Source organism: Metopolophium dirhodum, chromosome 7 (genome assembly GCF_019925205.1).
Source record: "Metopolophium dirhodum isolate CAU chromosome 7, ASM1992520v1, whole genome shotgun sequence".
NCBI classification, from domain to species: Eukaryota; Metazoa; Arthropoda; class Insecta; order Hemiptera; family Aphididae; genus Metopolophium; species Metopolophium dirhodum.
The window spans coordinates 10,771,758-10,794,743 of NC_083566.1; the positions used below are offsets into that span (position 1 = coordinate 10,771,758).

Here is a 22,986-nt window from a genome sequence, read left to right on the forward strand (position 1 = left end):
TGTGATGTCCTCTTTAATTTAAAAAAAATTGCACGACGATTGAATAAGTAGTTTTGGAGTATATCCCGAACAAAAAAAAGCGACTTCATTTTATATAGTAGTATAGAATATAGATATATAATATATATAAAGGATACCATTCAAAAATAAAAAACCCATTCAGTGCAACCAATCATGTGACTAATAAATGTGCCGTCATCATCCCAACCATTGTAATCATACAAAAGTAAGAAATGTCCGTGTGTTATGTTACTCGATGTTGCCATACTGTATTTCTATTTTTGTTTACTGCTATTATCAATTAATTTTATATTACTTAACTTATATTATACTTATCTATGTTAATAAATTTAAGAAAATTACTTTTACTTTTTACTTTTTTACTTATTAATAGCAGTTTTAACTATAAATTGTTCTAGTGTTTAAGTTTTTTGCAGATTTTTAAATGTATGTATGCTTTATTGGGTGTAGTACAATACTATGTAATTACGTGCTGGGTCGTTTATTGAATTATGTTTAGTTAATGATAAACCTTATGGGTTATATAGCACTATAGATGGAATTTTGATGATTGTTTTACCATAACAGATTGTTAACATCCAAAATATTTTGAACTTATTTATGTTTAATCATGGAAATAACATTAACGGAAAAAGAAGAATTCATGCAGGAACATTTAGTTGTTTGGGTTAGTATGTTATTTAATGGTATCTCTAGTGTTTACTAATATCTTTAATTTTATGAAGTGGCTTTTTACTCCATTTTGTGTACTTATTCAGTTTTTTTCTCTTAAAAACTAAAATTCTGCTGTCGCTATAGAAAAATAGAAGAATTTTAAGAATAACTGTTTTTATGTTACGTAATTTTTTCAAAAAAATACCACTGTGCTTCATATGTTTATTGACACTGTTTTCTATTAGTAAATACAATTCATACTAACGGCTTACTAGATTTTAGTGACCTATGAGTGAGTCATATATTTTATGAATTTGTAAATTGACTTTAACTTGTTGGGCCTTCAGAATTTAAGGTTATACGAGCAGTATACTGATCGTGTGTTGAGGACTTCTATTATTATAAAAATTACAAAATATACAATTAAAAAAAAAGAAATATACATTCAAAAAATATATTAAATTTTGAATTTATTAATTTTTTAGTTACAATCATGTTTAAACAAACCAGAAAAATTAAGTGTATATGAGAATTTAATTGATGGAACATTGATTTATGAAGTATTACTTTTGATGTAAGTATCAAAGACCTTATCAATCTATTGAACTATTATAATTGATAGATAATAAATAACTTTGGTATATTGGTTTTCTAGAGATCCTGAACCATTATATCATACTATTCTTTCGGGTCAAAATGATCCATCTATTAGGATCCAAAATATTAATTGTATTTTGAAAAATATAAAAATGTTGTATGAAGTAAGTCATAAAATAAAATTTTTAAATACATAGTGCTTCATATCTAACTTTAATTTATTATAACTATTCTAGGAAGAACTGGGACAGGTTATATTGACAATGCCTGATTGTTTACGTTTAGGACGAGAACCCTATTCAAAGCATAGTTTTGAAGACATGAAATTATTATTGTTATTATTGCTTGGTTGTGCCGTTCAATGTCCAAATAAAGAATCATTTATTGAGCGTATAAAAACATTGCCTATTGAATCTCAACATGCACTTGTACATTATATAAAACAAGTAATACAATGTTTGGACTTTAAAAACTATTTATTTATTTATAAATATAAGTGTAACTAAAAAATTGTTGATTAATTTTATAGATAACAGAAAGTCAACAAATTGTAATTACTCAAGAGAATGCAGAGCAATTAACAACTGACCTTATGATCTCTCATATTCGGCAATTGGTTAAAGAACGTGATCAATACCTTCAGGTAACTTTGATGAATGTGCTACAACATAATAAAAACAATTTAGATATAAATTTAATTATATAGAAGATATACTCAAAAAAAATTGCTTTGTCGATTAAGAAAGTAAAATCAGATTTCAGACATCTATATACAATGAGAATTCTGGAAGCAATATATAATGAGTAATTTCTAATCCTCACGTATAACTAGTATTGTAAAGTTTTTAAGTATTATAATTCAAATACTATTTTTACTCTATAGTATATTTCTGTTACATTTTATTTATTTTATTTCAGGTATTTTTTCCCGATATTAAATTTAAATAGTTGTTAAAGTTATATGATTTCTACCAAAATCTTATCTTTTTACATTATGTGCTGCTAATATGACAAATACTAATTTTGAACAAAAGTGATTTGAAATTTAACTAACATTTATAATATGATCCAATGATACATAATAATTTAAATTTATCTTAAATAATAAATTGTACATTAATAAAATATGTTCATTTTGATCGATATTCAAAATTTTAACATATTAATATATTATTTAATAAATAAAAAGGCATAATAATAAACAAATTTGTTTATATTACCTACTACAGTATGTTTTATTGAATTAAATAATATTTTTTAGATGTGGACAGAGTTAGAAGAAAAGCGGTTTTCTAACTCCAAACCTTTAGAAGCTGGTGGTTTAACCATATCTATTAGTTCTAGTGGCGATAATCAAAATTATGCCATTGAACTTGCTGATTGGAAAGCAAAACTTCGAAAACTTAGACATGAATTGTAAATATTCTTGAAATAAAAAACAATTTTTAACAGAAATTGAAATGTTTGTTTTATTTTCTTATAGAGAAGAAAAAACAGAAGCATTAGCTGAAGCTAAAGAAGAACTTGAACAAACTAATCTTACAGCAGTTAAATTAAAAGAAGAGGTGCATTACTATATAAATAAATAAATGTATTTAATTAAAATTCATGATTATGTCTGTTTTATTGTTTCAGCTTCAACAAATCAAAGTAGATGCTAGATCAGCAAAAGCATATAGAGATGAAGTAGATGCTTTACGTGAAAAAGCATCCAACTATGAACACCTGGAGATAGAAATAAAAAAATATAAAGAAAAATTAGGAGATTTAGATTATTATAAATCTCGAGAAGAAGAGCTCACACAAAATAATTTGCTCCTCCAGGAAACAAGAGAAACTCTCGAAGAACAACTTGTAAAGTTTCGAAGACGAGCTTCTCAATTACAAGAAATGGAATCACAGTTGTTACACTTTAAACAAAATATCAATACATTGACATTAGAACGAGATGCACACTTGAGAAAAATTGATGAACTTATCAATGAAAATGCTCAGCTTGATCTACTTAATAAATCTTTTCAATGTAATGAGAGCTTTAACAAAGAAATTGACAATGATAGCTATTTTGATCATATTGGTAAGTATTATACTATAATAATAATATATATATTTTAGATTCTAAGCGAAGCGATGTCATCACCTTTTAGGACAGTAAAAATGCTTAGATTTTCTTCAACAGTATCTTTTCTGATAGGAAAGTGAATCTAGTTGGTTTTTTAGTTTAAAAGTAAAAATTTCCCAGTAATTTTCAAAAGCACCGTGAAAAACTAAGGTAAAACGCGAATTTTTATGCAAAATTAGTTTTTGACAAAATCGATTTTGGTTTTTGGTGTAAATTTAAAAAAAATGAACGTATAGTCATGAAATTTTTAATGGTTGTTTATATTTGCATTTTCTATACACAATAAAATTTTCAAAATATTTAGATTTGTTTTGAACTGTTAAGGAACATTTTCAGTTTCCAATTTTATTATTCTTTTTCTCTATAAATGTAAATAAAACTTTATTTGTTGGGTTAAAAAGCTTGGAAATTTAATACAAGGCTCCTACTATATTGTTACAATGACATTTGAAAAATATTCAAAATCCTGTCTCGGTTTTTTTTTTATAAGCATTTAAAGTTCAAATCTTGACAAAATACTGAAAAATCACAAAAATTAGCAAATTATTTTAAGTTGAGGATTCATAAAAATTTTCTTTCTAAATCTAAGATTTGCAAATGTAGTACAAAATTATTCATAAGTTTGTCTACCTACATCAAAAAAATGTCTGCAAGTAAGTCAAATTTAATTTTTATGAGCGTTTAAAGTTCATATTTTTACAATATTAGATATCCATTGTTAGTTAGTTGTTCAATAGCGCTATCAATTTCAATTGGTGTTCTAAGCCTTACAGAGAGAGTTATCATTTCATCTAGATTAGTTCTAAAAAAGTCCCAGTTTGTAATAATAATATAAGATATATTATTTAAATAGTTGAATTATTATATTAAAAATAGGTTTCTATTTAAGAAAAAATGTCCAGGTGTGCCAGGTACCCTTAACAATCATTAGACATTTAATAAATCAACAATGGTCTCATAAACATGAATTATTGGCTCACGATGAACCATTAAATTTTATTAAACTATACATTTTTCATGCAACCAATGGCGTCCGCAGGGGGGGGGCAAGTAAGGGCAGTTGCCCCTCCCTTGGCTTTTTCTGGGTTGATTTTCATATACTATAATTGATGATTTTAATGTTTTAAAAAAACTAAAACTGACCTAACAATTCTAAATAGTGGACTAAATTATTTTTATTTAAGATTCTGAGCGAAGTGATGAATGTATTGATTTTACAATGATGTGTGTTTTTTTTTTTTTTGTGTCTGTTATCACTTTTTAGGACAGTAAAAGTGCTTGGATTTTCTTCAAAACAGTAACTTTTCTGATAGGAAAGTGAATCTAGTTGGTACTTTAGGGGGTCAAAAGTAAAAATTTCTCAGTAGTTTTCACAAGCGACGTGAAAAACAAAAGAAAAATTAAGGAAAAACGGGAATTTTTACGCAAAATCTGTTTACGAGAAAATTGATTTTGGTTTTTGGTGTAATTCTAAAACAAATGACCGTAGGTACATGACATTTTGACTAAACGGTTATATTAGCATTTTCTATACACGGTAAAATTTTGAAAATAATTTGACACTTTTTGAGCTGTTTACGGACATTTTCAGTTTCCATTATTTTTAGTTTTTTTTTCTATAAGTAGGTATCAATAAAATTTTATTTGTTGGGTAAAAAAGCGTGAAAATTTATTATAAGGCTCCTGATATATCGATCTAATAGCACTTGAAAAATATTAAAAAAACATAGGCAACAGTTTTTTTTTTTATAACCATTTAAAGTTCAAATTTTGACAAAATTTATCAAATTTATAATTTTATAATTATTTTGTAGTTAAAAATTTATAAAATGTTCAACTTTTACAGCTAAGGATTGAAAATTGAAAACAAGGCTCCACGTAAATAGGTTATATATAAATTACTTTATTCACAATAATATCATCAAATATACTTGGTAATATCATAGGCTGACTGACCGTTTTCGCTCAGAATCGTTTTTCTTATACAATGATATTATATCATTGAATTCAAATTTAATACCATCCATTATAGTGACCCACTTGCAACCTACTGTACAGCAGAGTGATATCCACTTACTCACCTTTTTAATATTAAAGATATAAATTCTTATATACATTTTAAACTTTTAAATGATTGTAGAAAAGTTTAATAGATAGAACTTATCATTTAGACTACTTATTTAATCTGAAAATTAATTTTTTTTTCCTGTAACTATAGGTTTAAACTTTAGATCATATATTTACTATAAAATCATATAAAAACATGTGCAAATTTAAAAATAAAATTTTAAATTTAAATTTAGAATAAACTTCAAAATGTTCTAAAAATCTTTAAATGCAAAAAATGGCCTTAAATTTAAAATCGTCAAAAAAATCAATGTAGGTATGTTATAAAACGAGTATCGCGTGGATTTGGAAAACAATGCAAAGTTCATTATAATCCCAACCTCAATCATTACCGTTTTAATATAAAATATCATAAAATAAACTATTTTTAAATTAAAAATAAAAACATTTTCTTTTTTTTTACAGAGTGAATTTTATTACACTCGATTCAGAGTCAGAAATAAGAACGTTGCTTTTATAGATTATTAGATTTAGTGGTGGGACCAAGTGCAATACGCCAATACTGCAGTGTCAATCAATTTTTTTCATTTTTGATAAAAAAATTAAAAGTTCATAGATAGCATACTACCTACAATAGCTACAACTTTTCAAGTTTGTAGTATCAATGACTGAATAAGCTAGAAATATTAAATTTTATAAATTACCTAAAATTATAAAACCAACGGTAACATTTTATCTATTAAAAGAAATGTATTTGATAATTTAAAATTACATAACTTCTGTTCATCCTTTTCGTTAACTCAATTAACAGGTACATTTCATCCTCTAAAGTTCTTCTGTTTGCCGACGATATTAAATTTTTCTCAAAAATTACATCTCCGTCTGACAGTCTTCAACTTCAATCAGATCTCAATACTTTCTCTCTCTGGGCCCAGCGTATTGGCCTAACGCTCAACCTCAACAAGTGTCATGTTATGTCATTTCATAGAAAACGTACTTGCATAATACATCCTTATTCCCTTAATGGCTCTACTCTCAAATGTGTATCCACTGTCAAAGATCTTGGGTTCTATCTCACTCCTTCTCTTTCCTTTGAACACCATATTGATGTTACGGTTGGTAGAGCGTTAAAAACTCTGGGGTTCTTTAAGCGCAACACTATTCTTTTCACGTCCGCTACTTGTCTTCGCTCCCTCTATTTTTCCCTTGTCCGCTCTGTCTTAGAATATGGCTCAGTTGTATGGTACCCATATCTAGCCAAGGACCAATTACGTTTAGAGCGTGTCCAAAACCGCTTCCTTTCCTACGCCGCCTTTATACTCAATATTGCTCACCCACCCCATGATTACCTACCAGTTAGAACTTCCTTAAATATCCCTACTCTCGCATCTCGTTGTGTCGATGCTGACCTCTCATTCATCACCTCCCTCCTCAACGGCTCAATAGATGCCCCTAACCTTCTGTCCTCAATCTCTTTCCGCGTTCCTGTGCATTTCACTAGAAATCACTCTTTATACCTTGTCTCCTCTCACCGTACTAACTACTCCTCTAATAATCCATTAGATAGAATGCTCCGCCTACTTAATAGCTCCTGATCTTTGGCTGACTATATTATTGTTTATCTCTACTGAATGTTTTTGTCTTTAGTTTATTTTACCTTAGCATGTACTCTTCTAGCTGAACGCTGTTTAGTATAAGTTTAAACTTAAGTCTATAATTATAACTATATTTTCCATGTATTTTATTTCATTATTATCACTTCATGTTAATCTACTAATTGTACAATGTATCTATAAATTGCCGCTTGGCGTTAAATAAATAAAAAAAAAAAAAAAAAAAAAAAAAATAACAATTAATTACAATTAATGCTGCAAGATTAAGTTTTAACTAACTATACGTACATATAATTCATAAATATTTTTAAATTCCTTGTCTATATGAAAGAAAATATGTCACAAAAATACTTTATAACTAATAGGATAGTGAGACAAAAAATGTAAAAAAGAAAATATTTTGCCCTCCCCTTGACAAATTCCTGCGGACGCCCTTGCATGCAACTAAAATAAATGGTCCAAACATGTTTTCAAAAATTCTTTAGCTTAATAATATGTTAACATAAATTACTTATTATGAAATATATTTTATTATTTTTAGGTTAGCACATTTTTGTATTTATTATAATAATTGTATACTTTAGGTTCAAAAGATAATAGTTTATGTGAACAACTAAGTACTAGTGCTCAATCACATGCACTAAGACTTGAATTGGAAAATAAAAAACTTACATCAACTATAGAATGCTTGCAAGATAATATAAGACATCAAAATAATGAAATAATATTAGAGCTAGAAAAAGATAAGAAGTTACTTTCATTGCAGGTAATTAATTAAATGATATTCATGTTATATCATTTTCTCAAATGGTCTTTAATTAATAATTTGTTAAATTTTAAACTAATTACATTTGATTACAATAGCCTAAATACCTAACCATTTCATTTATGCAATCCTTATTTGAAACTAAAATAAGCTAAAGTTATGGAAATTTTTTTAGAATTTAACTGTGAATTGTGATAATTACTACTATACTATACTATACTCATACCATTAAACAATTTAACTATATATATTTTATTATTTTGAGATATTATGCTTACGTTGACTCTTATACTTAATAACACTCAAAAACTAATGAAGATATTTAAATGCTTATTTCTACAGCTGGAAGAAACTGAAAATAATAGAAATCGTTTACATCAGCATAGTAAATCAATTGAAAATGATCTTTCTACTATAAAGAATGAATATAAAAAGTTAGTTGAAACTAATGAATTGTTAAAAATAAAAATTGAGGTGGGTATATATAATTTTTTTTAAACAACTCCTTAAAAATAATAATTATTTATCAATAACATTATAGATTAAATCTGAAGAATTTGAAAGTTTGAAAAGAGAAAACAAAAGATTGGAAAAAGAACTTAAAGAAAATAGTTCACTTCATACCAATGAAAAATCTGATCTTGTTCAAGGTTTGGAGTTGAAAAATAATAATTTGGAAAAAGATGTATCAAAATTAAAAGGAACATTAGATGTAAGTACATTTTGATCATAATTCAAATATGTTGTCCTCCTTTAATTCTTCAAAATTATATTAATATTTAATTTTTAAATTACAATTTGTAGACTTTTTAATCAGTAATGAGAGTTACTATTTATAAATATTTATTTTTATTTTCCCGTTTTGAGACTATACAATTTAAAATACCTTTACTTATTGACGGTATAATATTGCATTTCAAATGAATAATTTTTTTAAAATTAATTAATAAATAATTGTTTGTTTTCATGAACTTTGAAAAAATATCAAAAATGTTTTGTAAATCACATTTTTTTATCAATCTTCGTCTATTTTGGACACATTGAAATTTGTTTTGAATCATACTTAGAATTTAATAATCTATCATAGTTTAAAATGTTAAGTTATACTTTTGAATACTTCTTCTTCATTCATTGTCTACAAAATGTATGTTTTGTAATTTTAAATATTTGACTAATTATATTTTTTGTAATATATTTTAGAAGAAATTAGAAGAAATAGATAACCTAATAAGTGAAATAGATATGTTAAAAAAAGAAAAAGAAGTGTTAAATAAAAATCTAGAAGATTATGACAAACAAATTCATCGTTTACGTGCTATTGAAAACGAATTTCATGATTTGAAAAGTAAATATACCGTAGAAGTGGCAGCTACAAAAGCAGTTCAAGATGATTTGGTATCAGAAAAACGGAAATCTCAACAGATAATGGAAAACTTAGATAAATTAGGTTTAGCATTGGATCAATCAGCTGAACCAGAAAATGTATTAGACCAGTAAGTAAAACTATTATTTAATACTGTAAATTAAAATCAGTTTTAAAATCTTATAAGTGATACTAAGTACAATAATATAAAAAATGTTTTATGTTCCATTACTTAAATTAAAATAAAAACTTAAAAAGAAATTAATATTCCAATTTTGTGTAAAATTCGGAGTCAAAATATGAGTTATGTAGTCCCTTTAAAATAAAGTGTACATAAGTGGGCATTAAATACATTTTCATTATCTCTTTTAATTTAATTACATTTATTAATAACATAGTTTGAAATTGTATCAAATATTTAAAATTTTTATTATAGAAATTATTTTTGAGTACTTATATTAAATAAATTAAGTTTTATATAATTGTTCACCTAAAAATAATTTTACAGAATTGTTTCAAGCCCTGAAGTAGTGAAAGCTGTAAGGGAGAAAATCACAAAAGATACTAATATGGGCCATGAGATAAAAACTGTTAATGTTGCTCAAATGGAAGTTGATTTAACAACTTTAAAATCCAAAGTACATTCTCTCAATAGTCAACATACTGCATTGCAATTAGCAAACACTCAGTTAGCTGCAGAAAAAGAAGAAGTAATTTAATATTTAACTTATAAAAAAAACATTATAATATAAATGTTTAATTAATTTTATTAGACACAAAAAGAATTGGACTCAACAAATTCAGCTTTTTCTAAACTTCAAATACTACACAATCAATTAACAATTGAATATGAAGAACAACTAAAACAAAAAGATTCCTTAAAAAATGATCTCAAAGAAGCCAGATTTTCTCTTAAAGAAAAATTAAGTCAGTTGAAAAGTGTTGAAACAAAGCTTAAACGAGAAAATGAACAATTTAAAGCAGAATTGATTACAGTTAAACATTTACCAGCTGAACATGCTAAATTAAAAGTAGGAATTTCATTCTATGTTAATAGTAACTTTATATTAATTATTTTAAATTAATTTTTTTCCTAGGATGATTTTAGAGCATTATTTACAGCAAATGAAAAACTTAAAGCTGATCTTAGAAATGGATTGGATGCTAAGGAATTAGTTGAAGTTCATGAAAAAGAGATGGAATCTCTTAAATCTAAATTAACAGATTCCAATGCTCGCTATATGGTAATAAATTACAGCATTCCAGCATTTTTATTAATATATACATTTTGTTTTATTTTGCATTTAGGTACTTCAACAAATGACTAGTACTTTTGTAGAAGATAGAAGATCATTAATGGAACATGTTACCATGTTAATTACACAATACCATGAGCTTTTAACTCAATCACTAGAAGACAAAGAACAATATCATTTAGAAGAAAAAAATAACACGTTTGTTAAAACACTTTAAAACATAATATATTATAATTGATTTATATTTCAACTTTATTTTTAGTGATAAATTGAATCATTTATCTCGCCAGAAAGAAAAACTTGAAGAAAAAATAATGGATCATTATAGAAAACTTAATAGTTGCAGTATTACAAAGAAGTATTTAAAATAATATTAATTACTTAAAATATTGTTACTTCAAATTTATAATTATAATATTATATCTTAATTTTATACTTCTTTAATAATAACCTGATAAGCTGATTTCAGAAATGTTGAATGATATCAATATCAAATAATTTAGTGAATTGTTCGAATTTATTATTTAAATTAAATTATTTTTGAAATATTTAGGAAAACCTTTGGATCTACTTGGATTAGAAAAGTAAAAAAAGCTGGTACTGAATTAATGAATAAGGTAAATAAAATGTATTTATTGTAATAGAATAATTGCATACTTTGAAACTTAATGTATAGAGGTAATCCTTCTGTGTGCATAAGTATACCTATATAAGAGCAACCTCATGCGTTTGAAGACGGTGGTGGCAATAAGTGTGACTAACACTCGCTGAGTGTCACAATCTAGGAGCATAACTTTACTATTCTAACAACCACCTAGCTTGTATTTTGCTAAGATAAACACAGCAAAGCAATTTTATCGAAAAATCAACAATTACCACTTTAACCAAGGGGTGTGGTCTGATGGAACCAGACGGAAATGCCACCTGAGGTTACTCTTAAATAATATATGGTATACATCAACATTTCTGTGATAAGATTAGAGCATATAATTAAATTCTAATAGTATATAAATACTAGTTATTTCATAATAAAAAATTTTATAATTTTTTTTCAGAGTCGTATGTCTTGGCATGAAGATATGGCTAGAAGAGGGATTGATTCAGATACAAGTTTAGACTTAGATGACAACCAATCAAATCATCAAGGTTAGATTTGTACAGTGTTGTAAAAAATACTTTTAAAAAGTATTTAAGTAATTATTCAAATACTTTTAAAATAAAGTATTTAAAATACCACCCAAATACTCTAATTAGTTAAGTATTTGAGTATTACTCGAGAACTTCTACTTTTAAAAGTTTTTGGAATAATCTTCTAATACAAAAAAAAAAATTCTGATATAATTTGTTATAATCAAAAATTTGTTTATTGCATTTTAAAAACATGATTTGTTCAATAATGTTAGTTCTTTTTTAGTGATAGTCATGAAAGTACACCATGAGGGGGTTTCTGTGGGAGCTGTAGCGTGGTGATAGTTGCACCATGCATACTACGCCCATGGTGATAGTTTCACCACAACAATGAACTTTTATCTGCAGAGGTATATATCAGTTTAAAGCTAATAAGCTATATATGTATTTGGATATCCCATCGATCGTCGTCGACGATAAACGATAATGATAATATTGATAAATAGGTTGTATTAATAATTAGTAATTATATTTTTGTATTGTTAAATTATAAAGTATGGTAGATGTTAAGCAAAAGATTATTGCATAATATATATTTTGTTATTGACTTAATAAGGTTATTCTGGTACCGACGTACTGAAGTCGTCGACGACTAGAGAAATAAAACATTTAATTAAGCTATTTATAGACGTAAACCGATATCGAATTGTCCATAAATGATAAATATATAATATAATGTTGAAGGATAACCGCGACGGCACGGTATTTTTATTTAGCAAGGATTATAAATAGAAACAAATTATGAATAAAAAAAAAAGTATTCAATAAAATAGTAAATAAGTATTTAAAATACCATTCAAATACTTCAAAATAAAAAGTATTTGAATACTTTTACTTAAATACTTCACAACACTGGATTTGTATTCCCTGAAGTTGTCTTATAGATACAAATTAATAATAGTATAATAATTAATGTTTTAGAATACTCTGACAATTTAAGCAGCTTAGGAACTCCAGGAACACGTCAAACTCTTTATCTATCTGGTGAAGAAAATGTAAGTTATTGTATTTATTTTATTTTACATTTAGAATTTCAGCTACATACATACATATATTAGCCCTTGAATTATTATATTATAGCAGTGTTGTACCTTAAACTTGGGATGTTTGAGTGGGCTTCGATAAAATCATAGGTCATGTGAGCGCAATATAATGGTTAATTTGAGCAAGCTATATAAATTTAATCAAAATTTGATGTTTGAGTCACTTGTTATTATAAACAAATATAAACAATTTCCTCACATTATTAATTTATAAATAATGTGAACTATATTTTGCATTTCCCACAAAAATTTTAAAACGTCCATCATTGATTTTACTGTAGTATCAGAAATCTAATATCATTAAATATTGTTCGTTTCGTAAATTTTAAATTAGTAGCTTGTTTAAAAAACGAATATATAAAACCTATTAATATAAATTTGACACATTATAGTTAATCAAAAATTGTCTATTATTTTTATACCTCATCTTATGAAAAATAAGTTTTTGAGTTATGGTGAAGCAAATATTCATATAGTATTATAAATAATAAATATTAATATAAGCCAAAATCATTTATGCAATAACAATTGCTTATAAACTTATAAGCTTAGAAAAACTGTTGCATTTGTTCAAGTTGTATGTATTAATGTAACTTGGATGCTTATTTTTGTGTTTTAATAAAGGATGTTGATGAAGGATCTATTATAGCCAGCCATTCATTATCAAATTCACCACTTACTCCATCATATCGTAATGAACAGAAGTAATAAAAAATATTATTGCTTTGTTAAGAATTTAATTTTCTTTCTCAATATTATAGACAATATTATTTTTAGGTTACCTCACACTACCGATGATGAAATTAAGGATAGTAGTAATAATTCAACAGTGCGGTCCAGTAAAACACTTCTAACAAAAGAAGATACAAACTGGTATGAATATGGATGTGTCTAATAACTTAAAAATGTTGTATTTATATTTTCTTGACTGTTAAAAGTTTTTTAGTGTGAAATTTTTTTTAACTATTATGTTCCTGTTTTTTTTTTTTACCTAATCGCACATTTTTTCTTCTAATATATAAACATTTCTGAACTTTTTTTTACATATTTATGTTTTATTTCAATTCTAAATTCTTTTGTGCATAATTTTTATATACATTAATTTTAAGTATACCGTTTTTATTTGATGTTATTTTTACTAGAATAATTTGTATTAGGCTAAATACTAATTAAATATGTTAAGTTTATATTTTACAATTTAAACTAAAATATAGTGAGATTTGGATAAATAACATATCACAAGCAAGTGGTATAAAAAGTCGAATTAATTACCTGATTCTTGCCAACATTTACTTACAAAGGGTTATCCCATCAAATAGTAATAAGTAATGACGAATTAAATATTGTGATATTTGTGTACTACAAAATTGGTGGTTAGAAAATTAATATAAATGCAATCAAAAACCACATAAATAATATATATTTTAAATATAAAAAGAATGTACTTAATATTTTTGTAATATTTAATATATGTTTTTATAATAAATGGAATGGTTTATATTTTATGCTAAACTTGTTATGTGTGTACATATATTATAATGCATGATTATATATCGTGTAAAATTATGTCTAACTCCCAATGCATGGTTTGATGTCTTTTTTTAATATTCAACGAGAATTTGAGCCCACGTACTACGGATGCCTTAGCTGCAATCAGTGGCGAATCCAGGGCTTCATTTTTGGAGGGGAGGTGGCAAAAGTACAAACATTGGATAAACACAGTGTAAAACAAAGGGAAACTCCGGTGATTGTAATGGGAGGAGAGGGGGGGAAGAAATGCAAATGCAAATTTATTCATTCAGTGTTAAGCCAAACAGGTTAAGCCGTTAAATATATCCCATCTCAGACCACTGTATGAAAGACAACAAGATTTTATTCAAAAAAACAAATCTGCAGTTAATAATATAATTAAAAGCATTGAATTAAAGGTACCCCCGTGGCGATTCAATAGAGATAAATGAATAGACTAAGCCTATCATACTACAGCAAAAACACTACGGATAAAAACATATATAAAAGCCTTCACTATATGAACTACTGCAATCGTACTCGGAACACGAACACATATACTGACGCGTCGAAGACTGGATAACCGTCATTGGCGCAAATAAGGGAGGGGGGCTTGGGGGGACTTGGTGCCCCCAGTTCAAAATCTAGTAATTAGTACTAATTTTTATACTCTGTGGTGCTAAGCAATATGGCCTATGGGGAGGGGGGCTTGAGTCCCCCCAAAAAATTTAGTCAATTTGCGCCTATGATAACCTAAATATACAAATACAATTAAAAACCAGTAATATATACAGTATTTTCACCGTAGAAGCCTTAGCGATACTCACGGCCATCCAAAGAACCTATACACATTATACCAACGATAAGAAATACAAAATCTCAGATTCTTTAAGCAATTTATTCGGTTACAGGTCACACCCCGTTATACATTTCCCCGTAAAAAATAAAATTTAAATTTTTAAATTTTTTTTAATTCCACAGGTATAAAAATAATAATGTTGTTTAATAATAATAATTATAAAAAATATGTATATAAAAATGTTAATGTTTTAATAATAAAAATGTTTCCAAAATCAACGGTTATCGACAAACTGTTCAATTATTTCAATTTGATTGTTAGATTTGGTCATGTGTACAGTGTACTGGGTTAGGTTACTTCTTATTATCTTTATGGGTACAACTGGTACAAGTATAAACTATTTTATAAAAACTATAATAATATTTATAGTTAAGGCAACAAAGTTAAATAGTTTGTTCATATACCGGGTGCAATTATAAGATATATACACATATACAGTATGGACTTTTTTACGGGGAAACGGTAACGGGGAAATGTATTATGGGGATCTGTCCATGAATCATTTAATCAGCATATATAATTTAAACACATCATCCCAATCAGTTATCAGCCAAATAATTAATGAACTTAACGAACGCAATAATAATATCTCTTGCATGGATACCGGAACACGTCGGCATACCAGGCAACGAAAAATCTGACTCAAAAGCTAAAGAAACTACAGGTACCTCCATCATTTTTTGAAATATGTCCTCACATATCAGACCACGACTTTCGAAATTTTATTAAATTCAATTATATGGATGAATGGCGAAGCCTCTGGACTAATATTGCAATAGTAATATAAGAAGCTCAGAGAAATAAAGCAAACAATATTACCATGACCCAAACCAAACGAGATGTCCAGAAGGAACGACGTTATTCTTTTCCGCCTACGAATAGCTACCTCACCCGTATGACACGCCTTATGGCCAAAGAAGACCCACCCTATGCACTACTTGTGGAACAATAACTACGGTCAAGCACACCCTCCTCGAATGTCGACAGTTCAACGAAATGCTCATCCAACAGGAACTACCGGAAACCCCCTATAAGAGATACTTTCACCGACCACCGAGACGTCCAAAAAAATAATCAAATTCATAAATGAAATTCAGTTTCATCTTATTTAAAATCAGGGCCGGATTTAGGTTTGTGGGGGGCCCACATAAGATTGAAATATAAGAATTTTTAGTTGATCTACATGCTTAAACTTTAAAATTACATACTGATGCGTTATTCCCTCATCGTGCTATTCATTTTTTTACCATATCAATTTTGCTAATCGAACATAATTAATACAGATTTATAAAATATTAATACAATTAATAAGAAAATACAAGTAACCTTTAAAGTTATCTCTTTTTATTTTTTAATTTTAAGAACACCAAAAATGAATTTTTCACGTTTCCAAGTCCCGAAGAAAAAACCCCCAGTCGTAATCAGGGGGGCCTGCCTATCGATATCTCCGATCTTGAACTATTTTAAGAACTCGTATCCAAAAGTTACGAAATCTCCGCAGTCCACCAATTTGTCAAAACCGGTATAAAACTTCCCCTTTATATGGTCTCCTTACCAAGTAACCCTGCCAGCAAGTCTAAATTTAATTTCCTTCTTTTATACTTCAGTTAACTTATAAAGCATCAAACCCAGCCTAGTGCTTCAAATGCCAAAGATTTGGTCATTTCAGCATCTATTGTGGATTCACCCCAAGATGCGTGAAATGTGCTGGATTTCACTTGGCTAAAGACTGCCCCTAACACTCTTCAACAGACTCCCGAGTGTATTAATTGTGAAGGCCCTCGCACGGCCAACAATGTACAGAATTCTTAAAGACAAAAGCCGAGAAACAAGAATCCTTACCCACATTCAAACACCAAAGTGTTCAATCATCCCATCTTCATCGACCTCCAGTAACCATCACACCTTCAACTAAAGATGATGCTCAATTCTGCCTTCAGTCATATGCAATCGCTGTCTAGCCCCAGCCTACAAAATTACTAAATCAATCCAGCCGCCATCCAAATGCTTACTAACCTGCTTTCAGAGCTCACAGCCGGTACCGCCAACATCAGAGACGATCTGATCTCTACTCTAACTGCTCTCATCCCCCCCTTTTTATCTCATAATGTCTGGCACGGCGTTACTCGGAATGTTAGCTAGAGTGAATCGACCCACTATTACACTTTAAAGGCATCTTTATGCAAGTTATGGGTATGCAAGATAGTACAATTATTTTAATAAGCTCATATATCGCAGAGAAATTTCAATACTGTAAAAAAAATCAATATACACATATGGACAATATTTTTAACTTTAAACTTGATAATAGGTCAAATTTACACTATTAACATGAGGTATATAATAAAAACACAATAGTATAATAAATCTTTATTATTTGTTAAAATCAATTTTATTTAGACAAGGAATATAATAGTTATAAATTTAAACTCTTTTTCTCAACAATATTTATATAGGATAACCTTGTACCATTACACTAGTTCCTGGCAAAGTATTTGTCATTAAACGGCTCACAAAACTCTAAAAAAAAATACAAATGATTTCATCAAAACTGTTATTGATATGTGAAAATATAAATGCGCCCCCTCCTAAAAATTGTAAAGTAGTAATTTTGCAAATTATCAAAAACAAGTTACTGTAACAAACGCAAGTTACTAACGGCTAATCTCAAAAACTACTTGACCGATTTCAATTTAAGTTATGTCAATAGATTCCTATTGATAGGGGGGGGGAGGGATTTTAGACCATATAAATGCTGCTATAGTTGGCTCACACAGGAATTTTGTTTTGGCAAATGAAAATCGAATAATTTTTTATTCATATAAATATTTATCATTAGATACAGATTATATATTAGAAATATGGCATATTATTTAATTTTTTTTGTACAATAGATAACCCATTTCACACGGAAAGCATACCTATTGAGCCAATGCTCACAACTTATTTATATTAATTTTATTTTGTTAAGTATCTTTAAAAATAATCAATATTTATTGATTAGCCAAAGTGTAATTATCACAATTTAAAATTGTGGTTGTAACTAATAAAATATTACAACAATTGAAACCAAATACATACTTTTTTGTCATTTTCGGTAGCATAGGCAATACACATTGATTTTGTAGTGTGCGCACTCAAAATTTCACAACAGTCTTTGTTTTTATATAATACCAGTGCACCAGCAAGTTTTTCATTACAATTTTTTAATATTGGTGAATCTGAAAAATAAAATGGTTACATTAAGGAATATAGATAAATCAAACAAAAAATTTAGTTATAATAGATAACTAACGTATAAAATCTTCATTAAAACATTTATTAATTGCAATTGTAGGGCAAGAAGAGTTAAGAAGTTGTCTAGACATTTCTCTAGCTAGGTTTGTCTTAATCAGATGTTCACCACAACCAGATGTTGTTACTGCCATAGCAACGTCATCAGACATATTTTGGGCCCAACATCCTGATCCCAATAAAGCAGCCTAAAAAAATTATTATAATGACACATTAAATACAATACATTTTAAATAGGTTCTTTACAATTAACAATAGATTCTATAGTATATTGTGTAGCAAGTGCTGGATGTGTACTATTTCAGTCGCGGGTGACATTTGCGGCATGGGGGCTGCAGATTTCAATTTACCCAGGACCGAATAAGGCAACCAAAAAATAAATCACTATCATACATTTCATAAATTAGTAAAATATCTTTTAACGTATAATTTATAAAGTTATAAGAAATGACTTTACCAGAGGAATATAAATACAATTTTAATTCTAGAATTTTTAAGTAAAGAACCAGAGAAGCTGTTCTGCTATAATATAGTATATTTTGAGTGAAACGAGATGCACTCAAATTGTAGGTCACTGTAAATGCAGCGAGGGTGTTTTGTATGTTAGTATTTATTGAATTACAACATAATAACAAAAAATGTAGAAGGATACATCGTTTTTATTACCTATTGTATGTATATGAAAAACATAAATAAATAAATAAATAAATAATTGTTATTGTAAAAATATTAATACAATTTACTTGTCCAACGCGTCCATCTTGTTTCAATAAAATTCCACCACTAGAAGATGATGCAGCAACATTTCCCAACTTATCCATACCAACACAACCTACAGTATCTAATCTAGAGTTTCCAGCCTATAAAACACAATAATACTTTTCAGTAAAAAAAAAAACTGATGTATATATTTTAAAGTTACTTGACAATTACTGTACTTTTGATTGATAACTTTATATTTATTATGAACAAAGTCTTTTTTTGATTTTTCTAAAACAATATAACAATACTCATAAAACACACAACAAAGAATGGTAATAATGGTTGAAATCATCACTATACCTGATATTAAATTAAATGGGTCAACAGTTACAATATTATTTGCTATTGCATATTCATGAGCTCCGAGACCAACAAGTAAACTAAATTGAGAAAAATATATTTTAATTGAGCTAAATAATACAAATATTAGAGTCCAGATAGAAGATCTTACATTCGTCTTACCGAATGTAAACTATTTAATGAATCACCCCTTATTTTTTTTTTTTTTTTGTATTTGTTCATTGAAACGACCTCAAAGTCTTCATCAATGCTTATCACAAGTGGGTAGTAAGGAGATCATGTGATCTATTTATCTATGTATATATATCACTATATACATGATACTACCCCCCTTCTCCAAGAGGAGACATGTGCGGTCTTCACTTCCAGTGGAGTGGGACCTAGTTGGAAACCGGATGACGCAATCGGACGACAACATGGGGATTTTTGGTGGTTGCGTAGAACCACACAATTTTTTGCACTTTGCTATGAATCGAACCGATGACTGTGTGAGTCGTAGTCTGTGCACCACTCCGGCTTTTATTAAGTAATAAAAAAATGGAAAATGAACCACAAATTAAAAATACAATTTTGAGTTGTCCTCAGTTTACTCCATGTTAATTTCATCATATAATTTTACATTTTACTTATTAATAATAGCTAATGGTATGGTATATACCGGGGGTTCCCAACAAAGTATAAAAATTCCCGCAAAAGTATTAAATAAAAATTGAAAAAAAATTATTTCCATCTAAATATATAACAATAAAATATTAATGAATATGATAATTAGGTTAGTTAGTTAAAATCCCAAAATTATTTTAAATTCAACCTTAAATAATACTTCTAATACCATAGTCCATAGGTACGGTACAATTTTTTTTATCAAGAATTATAGTACTATATAATATAGGGTTACCATTCGTCCTGGTTTAGCCTGGACACAACAGGTATTGAATACACTGTCCCATTTTATTTAAGATCCCGGCTGGGATGTGTATATAACTACATGGTTTAGTAAGTTTAATTGGTCCCATTTTTTGAATATGGCCCATTTGAAAAAAAAATAAATATTTATAACAAATAATTAAATGAAATCTGGGCGAAAAACGATTTTATCTGTTTCCATACTTGTACAGTCACCAAAATAATAAATCAATGAAAACCTGATGAATGGCATAGTACAAACTCTATTGTAGAAAAATGGTTATCTATTTTTCAAGTAATTTATGGAAAATAACATTGATTTTACTATGTTATTAAAATAAGTGGAATTTTTATTTGTATAACCTAGATCTAACACTGCAGTTAAAAGAATATTTTTTTAATAAATAGCGGCTGGACAAAATCATGAAATAAATTACTAAATTAGGTTTCAATACTGTAGAAGCAACTTAATTCAGTAAAACAACTATGGAAAATGAGCTGTCATCATTTTTAAAAAGGTGAATAACAAAGATCACGAAATTGCAAGAAATTCAACAATAAATTTGACAACCAGAGTCCAAAATGGTGAAAAAGTTTTAATGACGTGCATTGTGATTTATTTTATAATAGTATTGGTAAGGAAACCACATAAAATTGAATTAAAAAAAGTTAATTGTGTTTATAAATTTGTTTCATTTAACACTTTCTAACAAAATATAAAAAGTAATTATTGAAGTTTTGTGAATTGAAATTATACTTATTATACCTACAATTTATTTTTAACTAAATATAATGTATGAAATGCAGTACAAAAGTTATTAATAACAATAATATGCCTAATAAATATTATTATGAATTTATGATTTGACAATTTTATTTTTAATTGTTGTCCTGGTTTTCCATTTCAATCAAATGGCAACCCTACTATGGTAGTATTATAATAAACTTGTTTACAATAAGGGTATCTATTGCATATAATTATAAATAGTTATATAAATGTTAGTTTAAGTGGAAATCACTAAAAAAGATATATTCTATGCTCTGTGGTGAAAATACACTATACTTAGTAAAAAATAAGATAATCTACTTTTACGAATGATTATATACCATGGAGGAATTCTTCCAAATGACATTTTTAAATTTTGATTTTCACAAATGAGTTTGGCAAGAGCGATTGGATTTTTTATACCAGAAACAGCACCAACACCTCCATAATGCATATTTGATCCATCTATAATACTTGCATCACATTCCACTGTACCATTCCACGTTAAATTAGATCCATAACCAGCATTAGTTAGTGGAGAATCTTCTAAGACCATAGTGGCTACTGAAACTGCATCTATGGCTGATCCATTATTTTTTAGTATCTCCAATCCCTAAAAAATAACATTTTTTAAAAACTTATTTCAATTATGTAATAATAGTAACCAACTTTTTTACAAGCTTTCATGCATATTTTTTTATAATTTGCTTCTTTGGTTGCTTTTTGATATCCCGCACCTAATTAAAAATAGATAATCAATTTAGTTGAGTATTACACATATTAGTTTTCAATCTACAGAAAATTATTTGATTAAAAAAACCTATTGGACACCAAGTCTACCGTTGTTTTACTTGGTTACATTAGTATAACTTATGATATCTTACCTGCATGAACAGCAATTACACATTCCATGATACTTTAATTTCTCATTTGACAGTCTAACAGTCTAATTTGATAGTATTAAATTCTACATAGGTAACTTTTGAATTTCAACAATATTATTTCATTGAAATTTAAGATTTGAATACGTAATAATATTAGAATAATATGAATATTTAATATTTATTTTCATCGTGGTCCAAACTCCTAAGATAAATAATTATAAAATATTCAATACAAATGCATACAATTACGTATTAGTTCAGTGATTTTCTCATGTAGATGTAGTACTATACAGACTATAGTATATTACTAAGTAATTTAGTACTACATAGACCAGCGAGTAGCGAGCGTCTGAGACTCTAAAGTAGTACTGATTGCTGAAATTTAAAACACCAACTACGGAGCACGATCTAAGATACTAAGATAGTACTATCTATCTAAATCGAGCTCCGGAGACCTGAATTAGCACAAATACTATACCACAGAATAGATTTAATCTATTCTGTGACTATACATTGGAATGCGAGACACGGGTAGCCTGATAGGTAGCACCATAGATAATATACAATGGTAATAACAATAATGGGTATTGGTTTGATAATTATGTCCCGGGAAAAAAAATTGTTATAAATTAACTCCTTTTATGTGTAATTCGCATTTCGCTGTGCATGTGGAATAGTATAAGTTCTATGATTTGAACGAATACGGGTGACGCTCCACCGTAATCATAATAAATTAAGATAAGATAAAAACTGAATTGAAAAAAAAAATTGGCAATATGTATTGAAAAACCCGATAAACTTTCTTAAATATCAAGAAAATAATTTATCTTTAGATAATATTTTGAATAGGCTAAATTTCATATCTATATTTAACAAATCCACCTATATAAAACCAACAAAATGACCCAATAGTGCTAAAAATAAAAAAACGTCAAAAAAGCAAAAAAATGCAAAATAAAATTTGTAGCTTTCAAACCCTCGTTACATGAAACGAATTATGTACTTAGAAAGCATTG

General features: G+C 27.7%; 2 protein-coding genes across 5 annotated transcripts; one reads left to right on the plus strand and one right to left on the minus strand.

Annotated features, from left to right (window-relative positions):
- The first annotated feature begins 326 nt into the window (after positions 1-326).
- LOC132948861 (protein Daple) lies at positions 327-14,202 on the plus strand. Of its 3 annotated transcripts, none has more exons than XM_061019535.1 (23): positions 327-447; positions 549-688; positions 1,161-1,249; positions 1,331-1,436; positions 1,509-1,718; positions 1,802-1,915; positions 2,534-2,688; positions 2,756-2,837; positions 2,908-3,349; positions 7,659-7,840; positions 8,183-8,314; positions 8,382-8,552; positions 9,041-9,333; positions 9,712-9,913; positions 9,977-10,234; positions 10,301-10,447; positions 10,512-10,657; positions 10,722-10,817; positions 11,013-11,076; positions 11,515-11,605; positions 12,569-12,642; positions 13,315-13,394; positions 13,468-14,202. In XM_061019535.1, the coding sequence occupies exons 2-23, from the start codon at positions 632-634 to the stop codon at positions 13,583-13,585; spliced, it is 3,309 nt and encodes a 1,102-aa protein (XP_060875518.1). In that variant the 5' UTR covers positions 327-447; positions 549-631; the 3' UTR covers positions 13,586-14,202. The 3 variants fall into 3 exon arrangements, with proteins under 3 accessions (XP_060875518.1, XP_060875519.1, XP_060875521.1); XM_061019536.1 differs by having other exon boundaries at positions 355-447; positions 589-688; XM_061019538.1 differs by lacking the exons at positions 327-447; positions 549-688; positions 1,161-1,249 and having other exon boundaries at positions 1,418-1,436; positions 1,558-1,718.
- A 3,211-nt stretch (positions 14,203-17,413) lies between these two features.
- On the minus strand, positions 17,414-22,581 carry LOC132949255 (threonine aspartase 1). 2 transcript variants are annotated; one of them, XM_061020043.1, is made up of 9 exons: positions 21,971-22,574; positions 21,756-21,823; positions 21,428-21,699; positions 19,415-19,494; positions 19,275-19,342; positions 19,096-19,212; positions 18,354-18,540; positions 18,140-18,279; positions 17,414-17,578 (listed from the first exon to the last, which is right to left on the minus strand). In XM_061020043.1, exons 1-9 carry the CDS (start codon positions 21,996-21,998, stop codon positions 17,507-17,509), a joined length of 1,032 nt encoding a protein of 343 aa, XP_060876026.1. In that variant the 5' UTR covers positions 21,999-22,574; the 3' UTR covers positions 17,414-17,506. The 2 variants fall into 2 exon arrangements, with proteins under 2 accessions (XP_060876026.1, XP_060876027.1); XM_061020044.1 differs by lacking the exon at positions 21,756-21,823 and having other exon boundaries at positions 21,971-22,581.
- Positions 22,582-22,986: the final 405 nt, after the last annotated feature.